Source organism: Peromyscus leucopus, chromosome 17 (genome assembly GCF_004664715.2).
Source record: "Peromyscus leucopus breed LL Stock chromosome 17, UCI_PerLeu_2.1, whole genome shotgun sequence".
In the NCBI taxonomy this organism is placed as follows: Eukaryota; Metazoa; Chordata; class Mammalia; order Rodentia; family Cricetidae; genus Peromyscus; species Peromyscus leucopus.
In genome coordinates, this window is record NC_051077.1 from 12,256,915 (window position 1) to 12,278,122 (window position 21,208).

Here is a 21,208-nt window from a genome sequence, read left to right on the forward strand (position 1 = left end):
GCTTGCCAAGCCCTGTAGTCCATGCCACAAGTGTGCTGTGGTGTTCTCAGTTTTTGCTGTCATGATGTCCCACTTCACCGAGCCTAAGTTGCTGTTGTGTTAGGGTGTGGTTCAAATGTCCCGATGCCCTAGTTTCCACTGTGCTCTGCTGCTTCCCAGTCCCCAAAGGGACAAACCCATGTCTAGACCAAGAAGAAGGAAGATATTCAAGCAAAATGGCAGCTGGGGTGTGACTGATTGAGAGATGCTGACTGCCTGCCACGCAGGGGTCTTGGGCTGGGTCTCTAGCCCTTTGAAAGGGACAACAAAGATGGCCTCGATCCAGTTAGATCAGATGCAGTGGATGACACACAGATCATTATGGATGACGGGGAACGATATATCATAAATTTAATATCTGATAAGAAATTTCCAAATTCCTAGACATGCATACCTTACCAAGATTAAATCTTGATGAAATTAAGAGCCCTGAACAGAATGATAACAACAAATTGATTCAGTAATAAAGCATCCTGAGACCAATGAGACGGCTCTGTGGATAAAGCACTTCCTGGGCAGACCTCATCCAAATTCAGTCTTTGGAACCCATGTAAAGACAGAAGGACAGAACCAGCTCCTCCAAGTGGATCTCTGACCCTCATGTGGTGTGGCATACATGCCTTCATAACACACACACACAGACACACAGACACACACACACACACACACACACACACACACACACACACACACGATAAAAATATAATAAAAATAAATGTAAAGCTTTTAGTGTATGTATGTATTAGAGAGTAAGACTCAGCAAGTTAGGGTACCTGGCAACCAGAGTTCAATTCCCCAGCCCTAAATAGTGGAAAGAGGGAACCAACTCCTGTAAGTTGTACACACATGGGATGCACATGTACACACACACACACACACACACACACACACACACACACACAAATAAAATATTTTAAAAGAATTTCATTAGTCAGATTTTTCCCTTGTTATGACAAATATCTAAGAAAACTTAAAGGGAAGAATTATTTTTTTCCTCATGATACCTGTGATGAATATTTCACTTCCAAATCATAATGTTCTTCCCTTTAAAAAAAAGTATCAAACCAGATGCCTCACTGTTTCATCCTACCACACATCTGCAAAGTTTATGGAAATTCTTCTTAAATTATGCCAAGAAACTGAAGAGGGGAGACTGTTTCCAAAGGTATTGTCCAACTGAGAATAACCATGATAATCAAACCAGACAACAGTGAGAAACAGAGACAGGGATAAAGAAATTACCAACCAAAACTGAATGAACGTATGTGCAAAAATCCTAAAATATGCTGGCAAGGCACATCCAGCCACACATTTAAAAAGATTATTCATTATAATCAAACATGATTTATTGAAGTGATGCAGGAATAGGTCAACATACCTAAATCAATAAATGGGACAAAGCACAAAGGACAGATGAAAATACTTCATCACACCCATAAGTATAGAAAAGGCATGGCCAAAATTCTATATCCTTCACAATAAACCAGAACAAACAAGATATGGAAAGAGTGCACATCAGCATATTGAAGACATAGATAGGGCTATGTATAATAATACAACTGAGAAAACTGGGAATTGATCTACCTCAAGACCCAGCCATACCATTCTTGGGCATATACCCAAGGAATGCTCAATCATACCACAAAGGTACAAACTCAACTATGTTCATAGCAGAATCATTTGTAATAACCAGAACCTGGAAACAACCTAGGTGCCCATCAACTGAAAATGAATTAAGAAAATGTGGTACATATACACAATGGAGTACTACTCAGCAGAGAAAAACAATGACAGCATAAAATTTGCAGGCAAATGGATGGAACTAGAAAATATCATCCTGAGTGAGGTAACCCAGACTCAGAAGGACAAACAATGGTATGCACTCACTTATAAGTGGATACTAGATATAAAGCAAAAGACAATCAGACTGCAACCCACAGATCCGGGGAGCCTACCTAGCAGGGGAACCCTAGGATAACTGTGGCTTATAATAAGTTTTGGTTTTGCCCAATCACTGGGCAAGCTTTAGTGAAACATTTCACTATTTAGAATAAAAATATGTACCATATCAAGCTGATGAAAGAATATGCTGGCTGTACTTTCAGGAGGGGAGGCTAAAATCTTTTTAGATTATGGATTAGCCTATAGAAAAATGTCTGCTATAAATAATCCAACTGAGGGCATTGTATTAACTGTGAAAACTTTGAAAGCTTTCTCTGTAAGGACTGGAACAAGATGAAGATGGCCACTTTTGTTATTATTTTTATTAAGTATTTGAAGTTCTAGCTAAAGAAATCAAACAAGAAAAAAATGCAAATCATCCAAATTGAAAAAGAAAAAAGCAAATTGCTACTAACTGTAGATGACATGATTGACTATACAGATAGCAGTAAAAGATTCAATAAAAAAAATCTGGTAGGAGAAATACATGAATTTAACTTTTTTTTTTTTCAAAAATCGTTTCTGGAAGGAGACTCTATCACAGGAAAAGACAGCTTCAAGAACTACAAACGAGGGCTGGTGGGGTGGCCCAGGCGGTGAAGGGGCCTGCCTCCAGGCTTGACAATTTAAGCTTTGTCTTTAGGACTTCCAGGGTAGAGGGAGAAAGGTGGCTCCCTTCGATTTTTTCTAACCTTCACATAGGGACCCTGGCATGCACGCATCCAGTCAGATGCACACACACACACACACACACACACACACACACACACACACACGTCCCTTTTTCTAACTTAATTCTACTTATGCTGACATTTGTTTAATTTTACACGTCTAAATTTTACTGCAAACCAATGTATTGTTTGGTGGCTACTAACAAAGCTTTGAATTTGCATGTTGGGTCATTGTCGTGCCCATTTTACATTAATCTGTCTTACACTGATTTTTTTTTCCCTACCAGAATAATTATTGGGAATTGTTCACTATTGACATTTAAGAACAAAAAAGGACTTTAGAAGGAGCTAGGAAAGGGGAAGTGGCCCGGAGATGGTGGTGGGGTGGGGGACTCGGAGAGAGAACTAAAAGGTTGTGCTCAGCACGTGTCTATAGCCAATGCAATGGTTAACACACGCTCACCCTCAGACCCGAGCAATGAGTAGGGAACCTGGACGACTGACCTTCCCTTCTGAAACTCCGCCCTTGGGTGGCTCTGTCTTCACTGGCACGGTGATATGCAGGTATATGCCTTCTGAATCTGCAACAAGAATTTGTATTTTGTTGTTTTAGATTTTTAATTTTTTTTTTTTTTTTTGCTTTGGTTTGTTTCCCGAATCCATAATGGTCCCATTCCAGCCAGTGTTCCTGAGCGCACCCGGAGCCCTAAAGCAGTCAACAAACTTGCTTGCAATAAACCCACTCTCTTCCTCCATGCACAACTTCCGGTGACATTCTAACGATCCATTGAAAATGATGTAGATACAGGCAAAGGACACGCCGTTCAACCCGGCCACCCTGTTCCTCCTCAGAATCATGCTGAGACCCGTGTCTCTCGGGGGTCTGGGGAGCAATCAGAGGGTGCGGCATCTCCCTCCGCAGGATGCAGGGACCTAGGAAGACCAGTCGGATTTCCTCTTGTTGGTCCAGACACAAAGACAGAGCAGAAGCCACCAGATTACCCGGGTTCACCTGGCCCGGGCTGGGGTGGGGCAAGATGGAGGAAGGGCATCAGTAGGAATCCAGGAGCACAGCGGTATCCGCTCTCATCAGCTCTGGGGAAGCAGAATGGAAGGAGTGGGAGGCTCGCAGGGCCTTACCGAGGCGGCCTAACAGCATGGCAAGTTCGACAAGTGTGAAGAGCAGAGGCATGGTTGGGTCGGAGTGCAGAAAGCACAGCCGAGCTCCAGACCGTTGGCAGCCGCCGAGGGGCACGTGGGCAGCGTGGGAGACCGCCCACCCAGGGCACGTCTGAGGCTCAGGGCCTCCATCTGGCACAGAACGGACACCAGCTTCTAGCTCAGGCCCTCGCTCTAGGCATAAAAGTACCAACAAGCATAGCTTGTCTTGCTTGGCTATTTTTGTTCTCTCCACTTCACCGGTTTTCTGGCATTTTTCTTGTATTATGATGGAAGACGAAAAGCAAGCTAGAAATGACACTTATTATCAACATGACACAGACGTAAATAGAACTTGATCTTGGCAAGGCAATCATAAAGCATAAAGCGCTCCTCTCCTCTCTTCCTTTCTTGCTGTACTAGCTTATGATTGGCAGAGAGAAGGAATGCAATGTGTGTTTTGTTAACGGTGACTATCTCAAGGTTTCTACTGCTGTAACAAAACCCCTCCACCAAAAGCAACATGAGAATTTATCTCGTCTTGTAGCTCAGCGTCCATCATCTAGGGAAGTGAGGGCAGAAACTCAAGACAGGAACTGATGCAGAGGTCATGGAAGTGCTGTTTCCTGGCTTGCTTCCTACAAATTGCTCAGCTCATTTTTTTATACTGGGCAGAACAACTTGCCAGGGGCGGGTTAGCAACACCCACAGTGCTCTGGGCCCTCCCACCAATCATCAGTCACGAAAATGTACCACAGGCTTGCCCACAGGCCAATCTGATGGGGGAATTTTCTCAATTCAGAGTCCCTTTTCCCACAGGACTGTACCTTGAGTCAAGATAATATAAAACTGGCCAGCACAGTGAGACTATTACACTTGAAAATTGTAGAAATGGGAAGGGCAGCCAGGCAAGGTGGCCTTGAGAAGCTACCAGCCTACAGAGAAAGAGATGTGCTACTACCTCCTACTTTCCCAAGGATGTCCAACTCTACACACACAAAGTCCCTCTCTCCTGCATCCATGGCTCTCTCAAACCTGTCACTGTAGCACATATTTCTATAAGGAGTAACAGTGCCAGCCACAAAAATAGTAAGCTTAGGTCACAGTGAAAACTGAGTCCTTTAGGTTCTGCTAAGAACTAAGAAATTATTACTAAAATAAGGCAGAGTCATCGTTACCATAATCCAATATTAATGGCAGTGAGGAAAAAGGAAATGTATAATTATAAAGGCTGAATAATACTGTGTTGGGTGGATGTTCTACACTTATCCATTATCAGTTGAGGGGTATTTGAAAAAGGTCTCCGCGATGAAGCTTGGATTATCTTTGCTTTTAGCAAAGGCTCTGGGTCATGATCAAGCTTGATGTTGATGGACAGTACACTGACTCAGGCATCATGGTCAAGGTGTGGAGATGCAGAGGGGAATTCAGACAATAAAGACTGCCGCAAGAAAATCACACACAGAAAGCTTGGCTTCAGTGAGCACACAGCAGAGCTCAGGCTCACCAAATGCTACAAACAAAATTCCAACTCACTACAGACACAACACAACCCAAGACTAGGTTGGTGAACCTGCTCGTTTTTTGGAGTTACTTGCAGGACCAAGGCAGCTACATCAACCAGATGGCCCATCTGTGTGAGCTTGGTCCTGACTCACGAAAGCTACATTCCTAGAATTCCTTGCCTGGCTTATTGGCAGCTAAAGAGAACCCTCCTCTTCCCCAGCAATCACCTACTGCTTAATAAACACAGGGAGAGGCCTCTGAGCCTTGCAACCTCTGAAAGTGTACTTCCGGAGTCATCTGCTCCTCTTGAGTTTTATGAGCCTGGTTCCTCCCATCAGGATGTTTCAATTCAGAAATAGCCACACAACCCCAAATCCCAAGAAATATTCTAAATCTCAGCTTTCAGGGAGCCAAAGGGCCATTATCAATACCTCTAACCAGGAACTCAGTCTAGAAATTCCTTTTCAAAGGAGAAAGGATGCTAGTGACGGTTTGCAACCTATAGGAAGTGCTCCCACCCATCAGATCTCCCTCCAGGCATCCTGAAACTTGACCTGATAGAGCAGGGGAGTGATTGGAGAGGAACAGGTTGGAGTGCTTGCTTGCTCTTGGCTTTGCCCCTTGGGTGGGAGCAGCAGTAGATAATGAACTATCCGCAGCTTAAAATGCTGATCTCCTCGGTTCGAAGGGAAGAATCACCAGACACAAGTCTGTAGACTTTCAGCCATAGATTTTATTTGGAGGGATGTAAAACTGAAATCTGTAAGCCACAGAAAAAGAGATAGGCTGGTTCTTGTTCTTGGATCAGCCCGCATCACAGAGAGTTTCCTGGTGGAGTCCATCTTCCATTGTGGCTTCAATGTGCCTAACTCCTGTTGTAAAAAACAAACAAAAACACACACAGGAAGTAGAAAAGCTTCATTTGCATCATAATTGCATCATTATAAAATTTTCATTGTTATCAAAAAGCTACCCAGTTTATAGCAGGCAACTATAGGTATAGAAACTTCACTAACATAATAAATGAATATAATAAGTCCATGACTGTACTCTGGCCTTCTCTGTCTAAGATCCACAGCATTTGCAAGGCTACAGGCTCCCCCCCCCCAGTTTGTTTTGTATTTAACCACTTTGCAGTGGCTACATGGAAAGGTCATGTCATCAGATGGGCTTCATCTATCTCAGCTGCAATTTTCTAAACTTTACATGAGTGAAAGAAAACCATCTGGAAGGTAAGTCCCTATTGCTGAAGACATCATGCTCTTCAGACACAGGCTCCTCCCCCCTCCCTTCCCACCCACCCCGCTGCCCTAGGCTCGCCAAAACTTGCTCTTGCTGCTTCAGAATTATTTTGACTACACCGCCATTCACATGTAGGTAAATGAAGTTTCTCATCATGACACCTAAAACCTGTTTGTGGTTTTGGCTTATGATTCATTTGTGTTTATTTTCTTTCTCAGTATTCATAAACTCATAAGTCAATTTTTAGAAGAGTAATAAGAAAACAAACTTTGGACACATAAAGGGTCTATAAATTTCAATACTGAGAAAACTATATTTTCATTTGTCCAACTTCGTGGTTCTTGTTTGCTGCTTTGGGTCTGTTGTTTGGAGGCGGTGGTGGTGGTGTCTTCCTGATGTATGTCAATAAACATTATTTTTTCAGTGTTTTTGTTTTGTTTATGTTTTTTAAAACAGGGTTTCTGGATTTTTCTGTGTAGCCCTGGCTGTCCTGGAACTTGCTGTGTAGACCAGGCTGGCCTCAAACTCACAGAGATCCACCTGCCTCTGCTTTCCCCGAGTGCTGGGATTGAAGGCGTGCGCCGCCACCACCCAGCTTATTAGTGTTTGTTAAGGAAATACATTCACCTTCAAAACTTCTCCATAAGCTAGCCTTACTACCCCTAGTCTGAAACGCTAGGGTAACATCTACACTTGCACCCCTACCAAAGTAGACTATTCACAAAATAAAATGAAACAATCCTTTTTGAGCATTTAAAGCAGAAGTTTGAATTCTCAGTGGTACAGTGAGTCTTGCCTTTTACTCAAAGTGAGAGAGACATGGATGGCCTCTAAGGACACGACTGAGCTTTTCTTCTCTTTCTTTCCTATCTGCTTCATGGCTTCCAGCTCTGCCAGCAAAACTTCATCCTTGCCAGTAACCACGCAATCTGGCTCACTTTCTCATCTGGGGTATTCATGTGTTGGTAGGCTACTCCTTAAAGTGCGCACCCAGATAATTCTGCGAGCTGTGTGTCTGCGGAGTACACACCGGCAGCAGACAGTTGGCACCTCTCCCACTATCTCTGACGTCATCTGGGTACCCAGTTCGAACATACTGCCAGGATATGGGCAAGGGGATGAGTGCTGAGATGTTTACAATTTTAAATAAGAAATTTCAGTCTTGCTCTGTCTCCCACTGCCCCACCCCAATGTGGAGTGACAGATGAGGATACAGCAATCTGCTTACTTAGTAGAGTCAGATGTAAATCAATGGCAGATACGCAATTGGATGGATGTTTGAGGTGATGCTTTGTTGAGCTTTGGAATTTTTCTATTTGTTCAATTGTGGTATATTAAATCTCCTTAATTTTATATAAGCAAAGAAAAATTTTGTAAAGTATATGTGGATATCTCTTTTAACTTGTCTTATCATAAAAGAATTGTCTTTCTGGTTTGCAAGAAGTTGCGTCCTGTCATCTCTCCCGGTCCTCCCATCGACGTAAATTCCACCCCTTGTTTCCAGGTATATTGTAGGGATTTGTGTGTCAAGTGGGTTCTGACAGAACTTGAGAGGCACGTGTGCCTTAAACTACAATGGCACCATTTACTGACATTCTGTAAGCGTGAGGCATTGTTACAACTTCTTGTATCTACTTCTTCCTTTCAAAAGCAGAGTCACAATTCCCATAGAGTCTCAGTGATGAAGAAGAATGTGTAAATGTCAGAGGACAAGCTCCCGTGCATTTGCAAATTAGACCCTTAAATGAAGAGGTGTGTTTGTTTGTAAATGCTTTAAGAAAATACTGAAAATCCCTTTAAAGAGATTTCTTATAAAAATCTGATTACTGGCAGTTTGCATTGAAGCTTTCCAAACCAATGAAAAGGAATACTAATAGCAAATGCTTTCCGTTGGCCTTGTCAGGGCATGCAAAATGAGCGGTGAGGAGTCTGCATGAGGGAATACAGAAACAGCTCTGCACGCAGGCTGAGGGGCGGCTCTCGGCGTCTCGTTACAACATCTCGTCAGTATTTTGTCTTCAGTCACCTTTGATGCTGTCGCTGGTGGCTGCCTTTTTCATTGTCGTCTAAAATCGATCTGTACAAAAAAGATAGTATTGTTCTCAGTATCATAGAACACTGTCGTTTAGGAAAAAAAAAGTCACAAAAAGTGTCAAGAGCCTGATTGAGGCTAAATGATCAATGGCTATGTGTCAATACCCCCCTCTGCAGGTGACAGCCAATCAGTGTCCGGGCTTTTCAAATCTTAACTTTCAAGGACTTTATGCACTCTTCTGGGTTGTTATTTGTTTGTTTGTTTATAGTTTTGGATTTCAAGACTAACAGTCTAACCATTGTTCCACTCTATCTTGTCTACGTGGGAATTGATGAGATATTAAAATACTCATCAAAGCAGCTGTTAATATTTGTATACATCTGCATATACGTCTTCAAGTCCTTGGCCCTCTCTAGCTTTGTTTCCATCAAGCAACTATACATAATTGTTTAGATGGATTTAACCTTCATTAATGAGGCTCCTAATAAGATCTTTCAACTACATTTAGCAACATTAGTGGCATTAGAGAGCCTCTTGGATTCCTTATAACACACTAGGATAATACACTAGGCCTGCCATTGTAGTGTTCAAGGTCCTCCTGGGCCACATATGGTGGCCTAGGTTTGAACACCTATCTAGGGAATCATCAACTCAAGTAGAGCACAGGTAACTTTAGGTGATTTTTGCATACTTCTTTGCTGCTCCATCTGGAGAATATGACCTAAAAGGTTGCGAGCATGGATAGATGTTTGGTAATCTGTTTGAAAATGGAAACAGAAAGACTGGCACCAATGTGCTGGTCAAAAGCGGGCACAGCAATCACCATCCATGGAGTGCAGAGGACCCCACTCCTGTACCTTGGGCCCCCCACTAGAATCTGTCCTCTTGCTAGCCTGAAACCACCTGTATTTGTAAATTTTATGCTGCTCTGACAGGGTTTTGTCAAATTTTTGAAAACCATGATTCCTAACTGTGGCACTTCTTCCACCCGTCAAAATTTCTGGTAATTATCCAGAGTTTCCCCAAATGTCCCAACAGTACAGGAATCTTTATGCCCATTGTCATTTAATATGACGACTCTGAAACAATCTGATGATTTTACAGACGTCTACATAAATCATCAGGAACAGTGCCCTGAACTGAACTAGTTGCTGCCACCTCCTCGCCTAATCTTGGAACTAGAGATGGCGCTGGAAATTAGGCATCGTTGTGTTCTTACAGGATGGGACTGCAAGACTCGCTGTTTACCCTTGCTTCAGCAAATCTGCTTTCCCTGAACCGCCACCAAACAAAGTGTAGCTTGCACTGATGTTACGGCTCAGGCAAAGGCTGCCCAACCCCTTAACTGCAGTTTAGAACCACACATATGATATTAACTGCATGCACATTCTGGAGCAGTGTTCCCGGCCGTGATCTGCCTTGTTCTGAACTCCCATGCCTCTTGCCTTCTACATAGTCTACGCCCAGATCTGCTCCCAATTTGTCTCCATTGGTCCCATAGGTGTAAAAATGACTTGTAATGTGAGGACACTTGGATGGCCTGGGAAATCAACTTAACCTTCTAAATTAATTACAGCTCATGAGGTTTTTCACTTAACAGGTCCTGAGGATTTACTGGGTTGCTCCAATCATCTTTGGCACATCAAGACATGAAAGGATGCCCATCAGAAAATTGAAATAAGCTGGAAACCTTTTGCTTAGTAGTTCTAGCAGTTCACCTAATTAACCATCCATCCAAAAAGCCATATTTACATTACTTAACTGGGTTCAAATGCTTCCCTGGTGAATTTTCATAGTAATGTGTTCACTTACCCTCCAGTCACTACAGTCTCTTCCTTGTGCTGGGATTCCTTTGTGATATTCTGCTTAATAACACAGATGGCAAACATGACGAGGAAAGGCAGGAATACATAGAAACTGATCAAAAGTCCCTTTTTATAGCGAGCACCACGATGCTTGACAATCAAAGGTGTGCTTTTCTCTGAAAATGGAAAGTACCATTGAACTTTTCAAAAAACCATGATTGACACAGACCAGTGAGTGACTGGAATTACTGTTTTGTCCGCTCTGGCTTCTCAGTTTTACTTTTGTAGACTGTTGGTTCACTTTGAATTAATGCTTATGTACGGTCTATGAAGTCAAACGTCCCTTTGCGTGGAACTATTTGGTCTCTTAAATCAGAGAGATAAACAACACGTATCTTAGCAAGAAAAGATGTGGTCTGGAGATATATATATATATTATTTTTTTACTTTACTTTTATTTTATTCTGTTGTTTCAAAAATCTGCCCCCTTGGATTGGATTGTCTGTGGGTTTAAAAGCGTTCCGCTGTTTTACAGCTGTTCTGTTTTTGAACCTTTTCAGCTACATCCTCTCAATGACTTCCCTTGCTCACAACCCAGACCCTTTCTCTCTTTTTCATACTTCACGGTCTTTCCTCCGCTCCCTATTCACTTTCTAATTACATTTTTCTGGTGCTCCAGTTACTCTAACAATAACTCGCTCCCTCTTACTTACCTTTCTGTCCTCTACTTTTTTCTTTACTTAAATAATAACCCATAGTCTTAGCTCATTTCTTCTAAATCTTACATTAGTAACTCACATCTTAAGATGTGCTACAGATTATCTTTGTACCTTTATTCCCCCCCAAGTTAGTGGAGATGGATAGAAGATTGTTGATAATTAACTGACTTTTACTGTATCTTTACTAGTGGACATATCTATCTATTGTGGTTACTTCTGTAGTTAATATTCTACTCTGAGGAGCTGGAGAGATGGCTCAATGGTTAAGAGCACTGGCTGCTCTTCCAGTGGTCCTGAGTTTAATTCTCAGAAACCACATGGTGGCTCACCACCATCTGTAGTGAGATCTGGTGCCCTCTTCTGGTGTGCAGGCATACATGCAGGCAGAACACTGTATATACAATACATAATAAGTAAGTCAATCTTAAAAAATCTACTCCAAGTTGTATTAGAAGCGTTGCCTGGCACCCTGAAGGCTTGGGTATAGAGCTATACCTCAAGTCGAGAAAGGAACAGTGCCTCAAGCTTCCTGAAACCTAGCCATACACGAACATTGCCACCGAAATAATGTGGGTTATTAAAAAAAATTCCAATCAGTGGCCTAAACCCAGATGCCTAGGTCTCAACACAGAACCAGAAGAAAACATGAAAAAAACAGGAGTAGAAAAAAAAATCTTACTACTAATTCCATAGTGATGGATTATGATGAGAGTGCATTAGATAAACTGCCAAGGAAACCATACAAAAGACAGGGCGGGAAGAACGTAAGAGCCAGAGGATGGAAAGTGTGGTGAAGCGCCATCTTCTGAGCCTGGAATGAGTGTTACACTCACAAACTCCCTGTAACTATGGTTACCTGCACAAAACCTGTACCAGATCAGTCAATGTTCCAGCACTCAGTGCTTCTTGGATCTAGTTAGGTACAATAAAAAGAAACAAAATAAAAAGAAGGCCATGACAAAATTAGAGGAGGTTTGTTAGACAGTCACACTTCTAGATTAGATTTAAAAGAGCCTCATGGGGTTCTATAAATTTAAGTGACGTCAAGCAAAGTAGAAACATCAGCTTCTCAGTTGTACTCCTCAAATGCCAAGTCTTCAACGGCCACAGCAACCAGCTGAGATGGAGCGTACTTACACACATGTGGACCCCTCTCTGAACACTAACCGAAGGGTAGCCAAAATCCGTCATCAAAGCTTCCTCCTGGAGATGAAGGTGTCATGTCACACTCTGGAGGTGCATAGCCAACATCACAATGACAGTTGTGTAGAGTGTTGCAAACCTAAAACCAAACCCAAGTGAAAAATGAGCAAACCCCGAGTGTTATATATAGAAAAGTCATTTATAATATCCATAATTGGGGTGTGTAAATTAATCAACTCTTGCAATTTAGTTTACATAGTTTTAAAATGAAAGTAAAAATAGTAATGATCCAATAAATGTGCTTACATTAGGTTTTTAAAATTCTATCTTTTTGTTGGTCATGTTTCTAAGTAGAAGTGATAACATTCTTGATATAATTGAAATGACTAGTTAGAAAGATAGAGCAACTTTGAAGTTAGAGAATATAAATTGGTGGTAATTACAATTTATTATTAATTTAGACGAAAAAAAAAAAACCGCTGTGATGGGAGAAAACTTCTATGGAAGGTGAAAGAAAATACTTCAAAGGAGCCATTGGACCAAAGGCAAATATTAACTCACACAGAGGACTAGAAAAATGCTTGCAAAAATAAAAACGAGGCTCAGGAGTGGAGGAGTCAGCCCCACAGAAAGCGAAGTGAGTTAAACTAGGTGAATTCCCATTCGATTGCTATCAAAAGCACGGGTTTTGAAGAAGATGCCCTGCTGACGCATTTTAAACAAATGCATGCTGGGAAAACTTCCAAACTCCCATAACTCACCATGTAATTTCACAACAACTGGGGAGGTGGAAATACCAGGGACAGGTATGACAGCTAGAGCTGAAACACTAAAGTCTAACTATGTGGCATTAACAATGCATTCAGCATGTTGGAAGAGATGGCGCCGTCTCACCAGAATATGAGGAAATGTAGGTTCTCATGTTCTCGTGCAATGCTGTGTAAGTACAAAACTCCCAGTATTTCTTAAAGAGAATGAAAATGTTACCTATATTTGGCTCATTAGATTTCATTGCTCATAATTTGGGGAAATGGAGTCATTTGAATATATAACCATAACTTTTTTTTTCAGTATTCCTAGTAGTTACATATTATTAGAAAGACTATAAGTGTGTGAATTCATGAGGGCAGCATAGAAGACACAGGAGAGGAAATTAACTGAGGTCGTTGAAAGACAAACCTAATCTGAGTAGATGGGAAATTCTGATTTCTTAAATGCCAGACAGGCAGTAATGTATTCATTAAAATAAACAGTGTCTGAGCACCTTCCTTCCCAGAAAGCCCACAGATACATGGGTGCGCCATATCTGTACGGTGCTTGATAATACACTGTGACATGTTAATAATCAAACATTATGACAATATTTCACACTCTATTTTTGTGTATCACTCAGAGCTTATTTGCTCAGTTGGCCTGTAACAGTCTAATGGTGCATACGAGTCAATAGTACAATCTACATTCCTTATTTAATTGAAATTTTCGAAAAGGAATGTCCACATCAAGTAACTCTGAACCTGGTTATTCTGGAAAAGGTTCATTGGTGTGAATTGAGATGATCGTATTAAAAAAACAAAATGGTTACCCACCCCATTTCCTTGGCACTTTTTCTCAGAGTCGCATTGTAAAGTTCCTCTGTAGGCGTGCACACGTAAGCACTGCCCTCGGATACAAGCCTGAAAAGCATAGCAAAGCTAAATGTGCTAAAAAGTAAGCAACGGTGGGCAAGTACAAAGTCTAGCTGAAGAGTTCTATCTGATACAAAGATTATGTACAGGAACAGAATATGTACAATGGGTTGATCTACATTTCATAACACCCAGGCATTCTAATGAAAGCAGGGTGTGCCCGCGTCCTTCATAGGGTTTGCATTTTGAAAGTGAGATGCAATTTTGTTCCCCTTGGAGCAACAGAGCTATCCACATTCACAGTGACGACGAGTTGGCATGAGAACCAACGCAGCCAGCTTGTGCCAAGACCAGAGCTCCTTGCTCACATTTTTCCCACCACCAGAGACCCTCTTATCTTTTGCTTTAGCATGGAGTGAGTTACAGAATCCCTCCACCTATCAGTTGAAATCATCTATGAATTCAGGACTGTGTAAATCTTCCTCACAGGTTAGGATGATACAATAGCTTCTTAGAGTAAATACTCAGTTGACATTGGACTCTGCACTCAGGTTAGAATTCCTCTACCCAAAGTCTAACTTCATTTGAATGTCTTTTGATGCATTTCCTAAGGGGAGTGGCTGACTTTTTCCAAATGATCTGATGGAGTGTTTCACATGGGACGAACAGTCTTTGTTAGAGAGGGAAACTGAGGCACAATTTTAAAAAAAGTTTAATGTAAGTAAAAGGTGAAATTGGTAAACTGGGCAGCTCCACACTGTAAGTGACTCAGAAGCTGCAGGGAAGAAGGATCGAGGGAAGCTTTTATAGGTGGTCACAGAAGGAAGGGAAAGGACACACTGGATTTGATGGGCTGAAGGTCTCTAGTTCTATTATTTGTTTTATGCTTTGGGATGTCCTTAGTCAGATGATGGCAAGTTAGCTAACTGCTTCTGCTTGTTTTAGCTTAATTTTTCAATCATAGGCATTTATTTAAAAAAATACCTCATATCTTGCTTGTTTTTGCAAATCAAACAAGCTTGATATGTCACTTAGAAGCCTTAACTGGCTTTGCACCCTCTGGGACTCTCTCTCTCTCTCTCTCTCTCTGTAAATTATGTATATATGTGTATGCGAGAGAGTGTTGTGATGTACATTTTAGTGCAGTGTCTACAGAGGCCAGAAGAGTTATGAACCGGCAGACGCTGGTGCTCGTTAGAGCAGTAACTACCATTAACAACAGCTGAGCTATCTCTCCAGCCCTTGGTCAGAAATCCCCATCCCCCATGTTCATTTTAATTTAACATCCTAAAATTCCTATTATCTTTATTCATAATTCTGTGTCACTAAAGGCATTTCCAAAATGAAGCTTGGAATGAAAAATTATTTTATATTTTGCAAATGCTCTAAGTTATTTGACCAATCTATAATTGGTATTTATTGTGTCTTAATTTTTTTCTAAGCCACCTTCTTAATGTCTAACAATTAGTTTAACACTGCTCTATTAAAAACACATAATGTCTATTAACTATTAGAAGAGAAAAAAACTGGTCAGGATAATAGAATCTCTGGCCTAGGTGGAGAACTAACATTCCAGATGGCTGCGGCCAATGCTGGGTTAAGAATCATCCCTAGGAAGGGGTTACTCAACTTAGGGCATAGAAATAAGTGGAGTAATGTTTCCTATAATGAGACATAAAACTTTCCCTACCCAGAATCCCAGCCCCTGGTGCATTAACTTGTGGGCCACAGCCATGTAGGGTTTTAAGTCTGCCTGCTTTTCTGAATTAACCTTTTCCCTTTCTTGCTCTCTTCTAAGCATGCTTTCCTTCAGTTGGCTTCCTCCTTGTTCCTGTGAAGCTTCCTCCTTGCCATGAGGCTGCTTGTCCACCATGTGTCTGACCACCCAGCGTAAATGGCATGGCTTTTTCCTCTCTTCTCTGCTGCTGCTGAAGTCTTGCAGCTTGCCTGCCCTGACATTTTTCCTTTAAACATTAATAAAATGGTCCTTGAGCTCCCATTTGAGCCCTTCTTAATTTTTTTTATTAGCAAGACTAAGAACCCCAAGTGGCGACCCTGATTTACCCTTTATCATCTGGTAACCACAAAGGGACCCCTAAAATTTGAGTAACAAAACTACTTGATATTTACTGAATAAGGAGTTAGACATTAATGCTCCTTACATTCACACTTTGTCTCATCAATTCCTATTTTTCATTGCATATACACATACATATAAGTTGTATTCTCTCCAGTATCATCAAATATTCTGATGCCAACTAGGTGTCCTGCAAATCAATTAAATTCTGGTATTACATTTGTGCATGAGAACTCCTGTAAAGAAGCCGTGTCTGCAAAACTGATAGGCTGATTAGAATTGTGGTCATGTAGAGACATTGGGATGTTGTTGGCCTAGAGCGTACTTGTTTTTAATCTTTGTCCATCTCTGTGTTGGAACTAGCATCCCATGACTAATAGGTAAAACCCTTTTTGAAATCTATTAACTTAGCAGGTCACCAGCTTCCACCGATCTCAAAGCTAAAAACACCTCTCTGGCCGGGCGGTGGTGGCGCATGCCTTTAATCCCAGCACTTGGGAGGCAGAGGCAGGCAGATCTCTGTGAGTTCGAGGCCAGCCTGGTCTCCAAAGCGAGTTCCAGGAAAGGCGCAAAGCTACACAGAGAAACCCTGTCTCAAAAAACCAAAAAAACACCTCTCTGATGTACCCACCAACATAGTTTAAAATTTCTTTAATTCATTACTTTCTTTGTTCTGTTGCTACAAAACTCCATGAAACTGCTTCTGCATGGGAACATGGAACCTGAGGTGACTCTGGGCTTCCCAGGCCATAGTCACACAAAGTTGGCTTCAAAATAAACTATCACTTATTCCCTTTGAGGTGAAAGCTGTGTGTGTGTGTGTGTGTGTGTGTGTGTGTGTGTGTGTGTGTGTGTAGAAACATCTGTTAGATTTTGCATAGGACAAATGGTTCAAGAAGAAAGAGAGATGGTCTACTAGGGATGAGGAGATTATCTGGAGCTATTAATATTAACATTATGGACAGGTAGACAGAGGGACAACAGTATGGTGGGTCTCTTGGCACCAGAGACGAGCAGCATGGTGGGTCTCTGAAGGGACTCAGAGCTGGTGTGGAGGAGGAGGTTCTTCGTACATCTTTTGAAGATGGGGGGAGGTTCACAGCAAAGGCTTGTGGCCAGGATCTGATTCTCAGGCAGGGAGGTGGGTAGAGAACAAGATGTGCCCCATTTCTGATGTTGACTCATAGCCACCCGGCAGTGAATGGGTCCTGCAGAGGGTGTAAGGAGTCAGCCAGGCTGTGGTAGTCAGGAGAATCTTGCAGCCTGACTTGACTAGCAGCCAGAGTGTTTCTTTATTTATACAGAATTTAGTTAGCAGGGATACATTCATGATGTTTCAAAACATAGATCATATCATTTTTGGTTTTGGACATGTGTTTCACTTCCTTTTGCTCACCTTTTAGTCATCATTAATAAACTATGATGGAACAGAGTTATCATTTCCAATTATTTTCCCTCAAGTTTTGACATCATTAATAAACAGAGTTATCATTCTTACTCATAAACCCATAACCCAATTTTTGAGAATCTAGAGGCATATGACAGCCTGTGCTCAGGCTGGTTGTTTTGGTTGCTTCAAGGACATTAGACCAAAACAAAATCTTCAACCACCCTGGGCATTTTGCCATGTCTCAAGCAATGTATTATTAACTCTTAGTGGTCAGAGTGCCCAGGAAAAATCCTCAGGCTAAAGCTGATGCAGTTATTATTCAAATTCTGGCATAATACAATCAATATTCACATTTATATCCTTATAGAATTTGTCTATGGGGGCTGGAGAGATGGCTCAGAGGTTAAGAACACTGATTGCTCTTCCAGAAGTTCTGAGTTCAATTCCCAGCAACCACATGGTGGCTCACAACCATCTGCAATGAGATCTGGTACCCTCTTCTGGCCTGCAGGCATACATGCTGTATACATAATAAATAAATAAATCTTAAAAAAAAAAAAGAATTTGTCTATATGTCTAATCCTGGCAATCTGTTGTTCCTTGGTCATATGATAATATAGTGGCTCTACATGAGCTAACTTCTGAGAGAGGGAGGTCCTAACAACTCATACTTTTATCATCTTTCCACTCCATACTTTACTTATCAATATGTCTTTGTGTAGGCCAGAGTTGTATGTCACGTTATTGTCTGAGTGTACAGTGGGAAGAGGCTTGTAATCTGAACCGTGGCCAACTCCTCTTGCCTACCAGATCTCGTTGACCTTTTTGAATTTACTTTGTTTTGATTATCTTTTTCCTGTGTAAGTAGAGGGACAGATGTTTCAAGAATGTCTCATAGCCTCATGAAGAGACCTCTGGCTTCTTCTTTATGGGTCACAACCTACAAGGCATAAGGAAGACCTTCAAGTAGATAAGGATATCTCCCTCAAAGTGGACGTGGGGGTGGGGAATAGTATGTTCAGGACTGTCCTGGGTAAGCTTAGAAGCGGTATTCCTGGAAGAAGGCATAAATTATTCATAAGGAATTTTCCACCAACCCAATATCCTCAAATTGTACAAATATTAAAAGTGCCCCAAGTATGCAACAAGTAGAGATGAAAACCAAAGGTGGCATGGCAGCCATCATGTGGCTCAGCTTTGCTGGACCTTTGTCAAGCAGCTGTGCTGGCTTCATGACTTCTGCCAGTCCTTCAAGACTGCACAGATGGCAGTTGACAATCAAATCCCAGGTGACACGTGCTTCTGGAAAACTGCATACGGAAGGGGGATTCCTCAATTCCCTCCTGAGGTTAATGGTGGGTGGCTCAAAGACCTCAGAGCAATCACTTTGCTTTCATTTGACAGTTTATCGTCAAGTAAAGCACACAGTTCAGGAACAGACAAATGTTAGGACTTCTCAGGGTGAGGAACTTGAGGAAAAGCAAGAGAATCCTGGTCTGCCTTGGAGCATCATTTCCCAAGTAAAGGTGCCTGTTTGCATAGTTAGACCTGACAGTCTCTGTCCAAGAGTAGTCCCCAGCTTGGTATCCTTCCAGAAAACCCGCATCGAAGCTCCCCGATGAATTATTCACTTAGTCAGTGTAACTAATCCTGTCCTGGGGTATTCAGGGGTCTGATGCTCAGTCATTCTAATCACTTCATGATGGAAATAACTAAAAACCTCCAGCGTGATTGAAAGGGCTTCATATGAGCCACAAAAGACATTCCTGTCACTCTGGGATCTGACAGAGCAGATCAGGCCATAACATAATGATGAAAACCAAATCTACCTTTGTATTTAAATTTTCATTTTTTGTATTTATAACTTCATATTTATATTAAATATTTTCCATTTTTAAAAGTGCTCTTGTACCAGGATGTTCCTTTGTGATTATTTTTTTAACCTTTTCTATTTTAAGTTTTTTACTAATTTGCATTTTCCTATTGGTTTTTTCATTTCTTTTATCTTTTTTATTCAACTATTTATTTTACATCCTGGCTACAGTCTTCCCCACCCACCCTCCCCTTCCAGTCCTTCTCCTCCATCCTCCATCCTCCCTCCCACCCCCCAATTCCCCTCCTCTTCCATCTCCATGTAGGAAAGGGCACATCTAGATGGAGTATCAACAAAACATGGCATATCAAGTTGCAGTAAGACTAAGCACCTCCCTATGTATTAAAACTGGACAAGGGGACCCAGTATGAAAAGTAGGGTCCCAAAAGCTAGTAAAAAAGTTGCAGACAGCTCCTGTTCCTGCTGTTAAGAGGACCACAAGAGGACCAAGCTACACAACTGTAACATTTAAGCAGAGTGCCTAGGTCAATCTCATGCAGGCTCCTTGGTTATTGGTTCAGTCTCTGTGAGCCCCTATGAGCCCAGGCTAATTGATTGTGTGTGCCTTCCTATGGTGTCCTTGATCCTTCTTGCTCCTATACTCCTTTCTCCTCAGCAGGATTCCTGAACTCCACCTAATGCTTGGCAGTGGGTCTCTGTATCTGCCTCCATCAGTTGCTGGATGATGTCTCTCTGATGACAACTGGGCCAGGTACCAATCTAGTCACAGGCTACTTATCCACTATTTCTAAGAGTCTAAGCTGGGACCTTCCTGGGGTCTCCTAAGCTGGGGTCTAAGCGGGGAGATTCTCCTGAACCAGGCTTCTGCCTGACCTCAAATTGTGCCCCCAGCAGTCCTCCTCAGCACTCTCCCACTCTGTGCCCCCCCCCAACTTGATTGCTCATGTTCTCATCCCCACCTGCCTTCAGACCACTCACAAAATCTCTTTTATTTCCCCTTCCCAGGGAGATCTGGGTGTCCCCTCATGAACTCTGCTTGTTACCTACTCTCTCTGGGTCTGTGGACTGTAACATAGTTACCCTCTATTTTACAGCTAATATCCACTTATGAGTGAGCACATACCATGTTTGTCTTTATGGGTCTAGGTTACCTCACTCAGGATGATTTTTTTTTTCTGGTGTCCTTGTTTTTAACAGCTGAGTAGTACTCCATTGTGTAAATGTACCACATTTTCTTTATCCATTCCTCAGTTGAGAGACATCCAGATTGTTTCCAAGTTCTGACTATTACAAATAAAGCTGCTATGAACATAATTGAGCAAGTGTCCTTGTGGTATGATTGAGCATCCTTTGGGTATACGCCCAAGAGCAGTGTAGCTGGGTCTTGTAGTAGGTTGATTCCCAGTTTTCTGAAGAACGGCCACACTGACTTCCAAAGTGGCTGTACAAGTTTGCACTCCCACCAGCAATGGAGGAGTGTTCCCCTTGCTCCACATCCTCTCCAGCATGAGCTGTTGTTTGTGTTTTTTATCTTAATCATTCTGACAGACATAAGATGGAATCTCAGAGTTGTTTTGATTTGCATTTCCCTGATGACTAAGGATATTGAACATTTCTTTAAGTGTTTCTCAGCCATTTGAGATTCCTTTTTGTTGAATAAAATAAAATAATGTCTTGTGGGAATACTTAGGTACTCCTCAGGTTTTTTTTTTTTGTTGTTGTGGTTGTTTTGTTTTCTTTCTGAAGCAGCCTCAGCCTATTTGCTTTAAGGCTCTACAATTACCTATCTAAAATCTTTGTTAGACTTTTGGGAATTTTCATTTTAAAAAAAGGAAATGACACTTGGAACTTTGTGCTTTATTATTGTGTCTTAGAGAAGGAAATTACTTTTATAATAATATTGTGATTGGGAGTGTTAGGTTATTATGAAAGTAGAAAAGTACATGATGTACTTAATTAATAGTAAAATAATTATCTTTGACTAAACACTTGAATCTTTCATTTCTCTTTAATATTATTGACA

The 21,208-nt window shown here is 41.6% G+C and overlaps 2 protein-coding genes across 4 annotated transcripts in view; both read right to left on the minus strand.

Moving 5' to 3' along the window:
- Adam18 (ADAM metallopeptidase domain 18) overlaps nucleotides 1-3,892 on the minus strand; it is an 85,675-nt gene extending 81,783 nt beyond the window's left edge. Inside the window, exons 1-2 of the mRNA XM_037211646.1 lie at nucleotides 3,792-3,892; nucleotides 3,156-3,232 (exon numbers count right to left, since the gene is read on the minus strand). Coding sequence (XP_037067541.1) covers nucleotides 3,156-3,232; nucleotides 3,792-3,843 — 129 coding nt within the window. The 5' untranslated portion in view covers nucleotides 3,844-3,892. The remainder of the gene's footprint in view (nucleotides 1-3,155; nucleotides 3,233-3,791) is intronic.
- A 2,134-nt stretch (nucleotides 3,893-6,026) lies between these two features.
- Nucleotides 6,027-21,208, minus strand: part of LOC114705736 (A disintegrin and metallopeptidase domain 3-like) — a 47,246-nt gene continuing 32,064 nt past the window's right edge. The window contains exons 17-21 of one of the 3 annotated variants that reach the window (XM_037211647.1): nucleotides 13,846-13,932; nucleotides 12,284-12,398; nucleotides 10,405-10,573; nucleotides 8,584-8,634; nucleotides 6,027-6,187 (exon numbers count right to left, since the gene is read on the minus strand). In XM_037211647.1, the coding sequence (XP_037067542.1) occupies nucleotides 6,181-6,187; nucleotides 8,584-8,634; nucleotides 10,405-10,573; nucleotides 12,284-12,398; nucleotides 13,846-13,932 (429 nt within the window). In that variant the 3' untranslated portion in view covers nucleotides 6,027-6,180. Of the gene's footprint in view, nucleotides 6,188-8,583; nucleotides 8,635-10,404; nucleotides 10,574-11,972; nucleotides 12,029-12,283; nucleotides 12,399-13,845; nucleotides 13,933-21,208 lie in introns of those variants that run through there. The other 2 variants (XM_037211649.1, XM_037211648.1) reach the window with 2 other exon arrangements.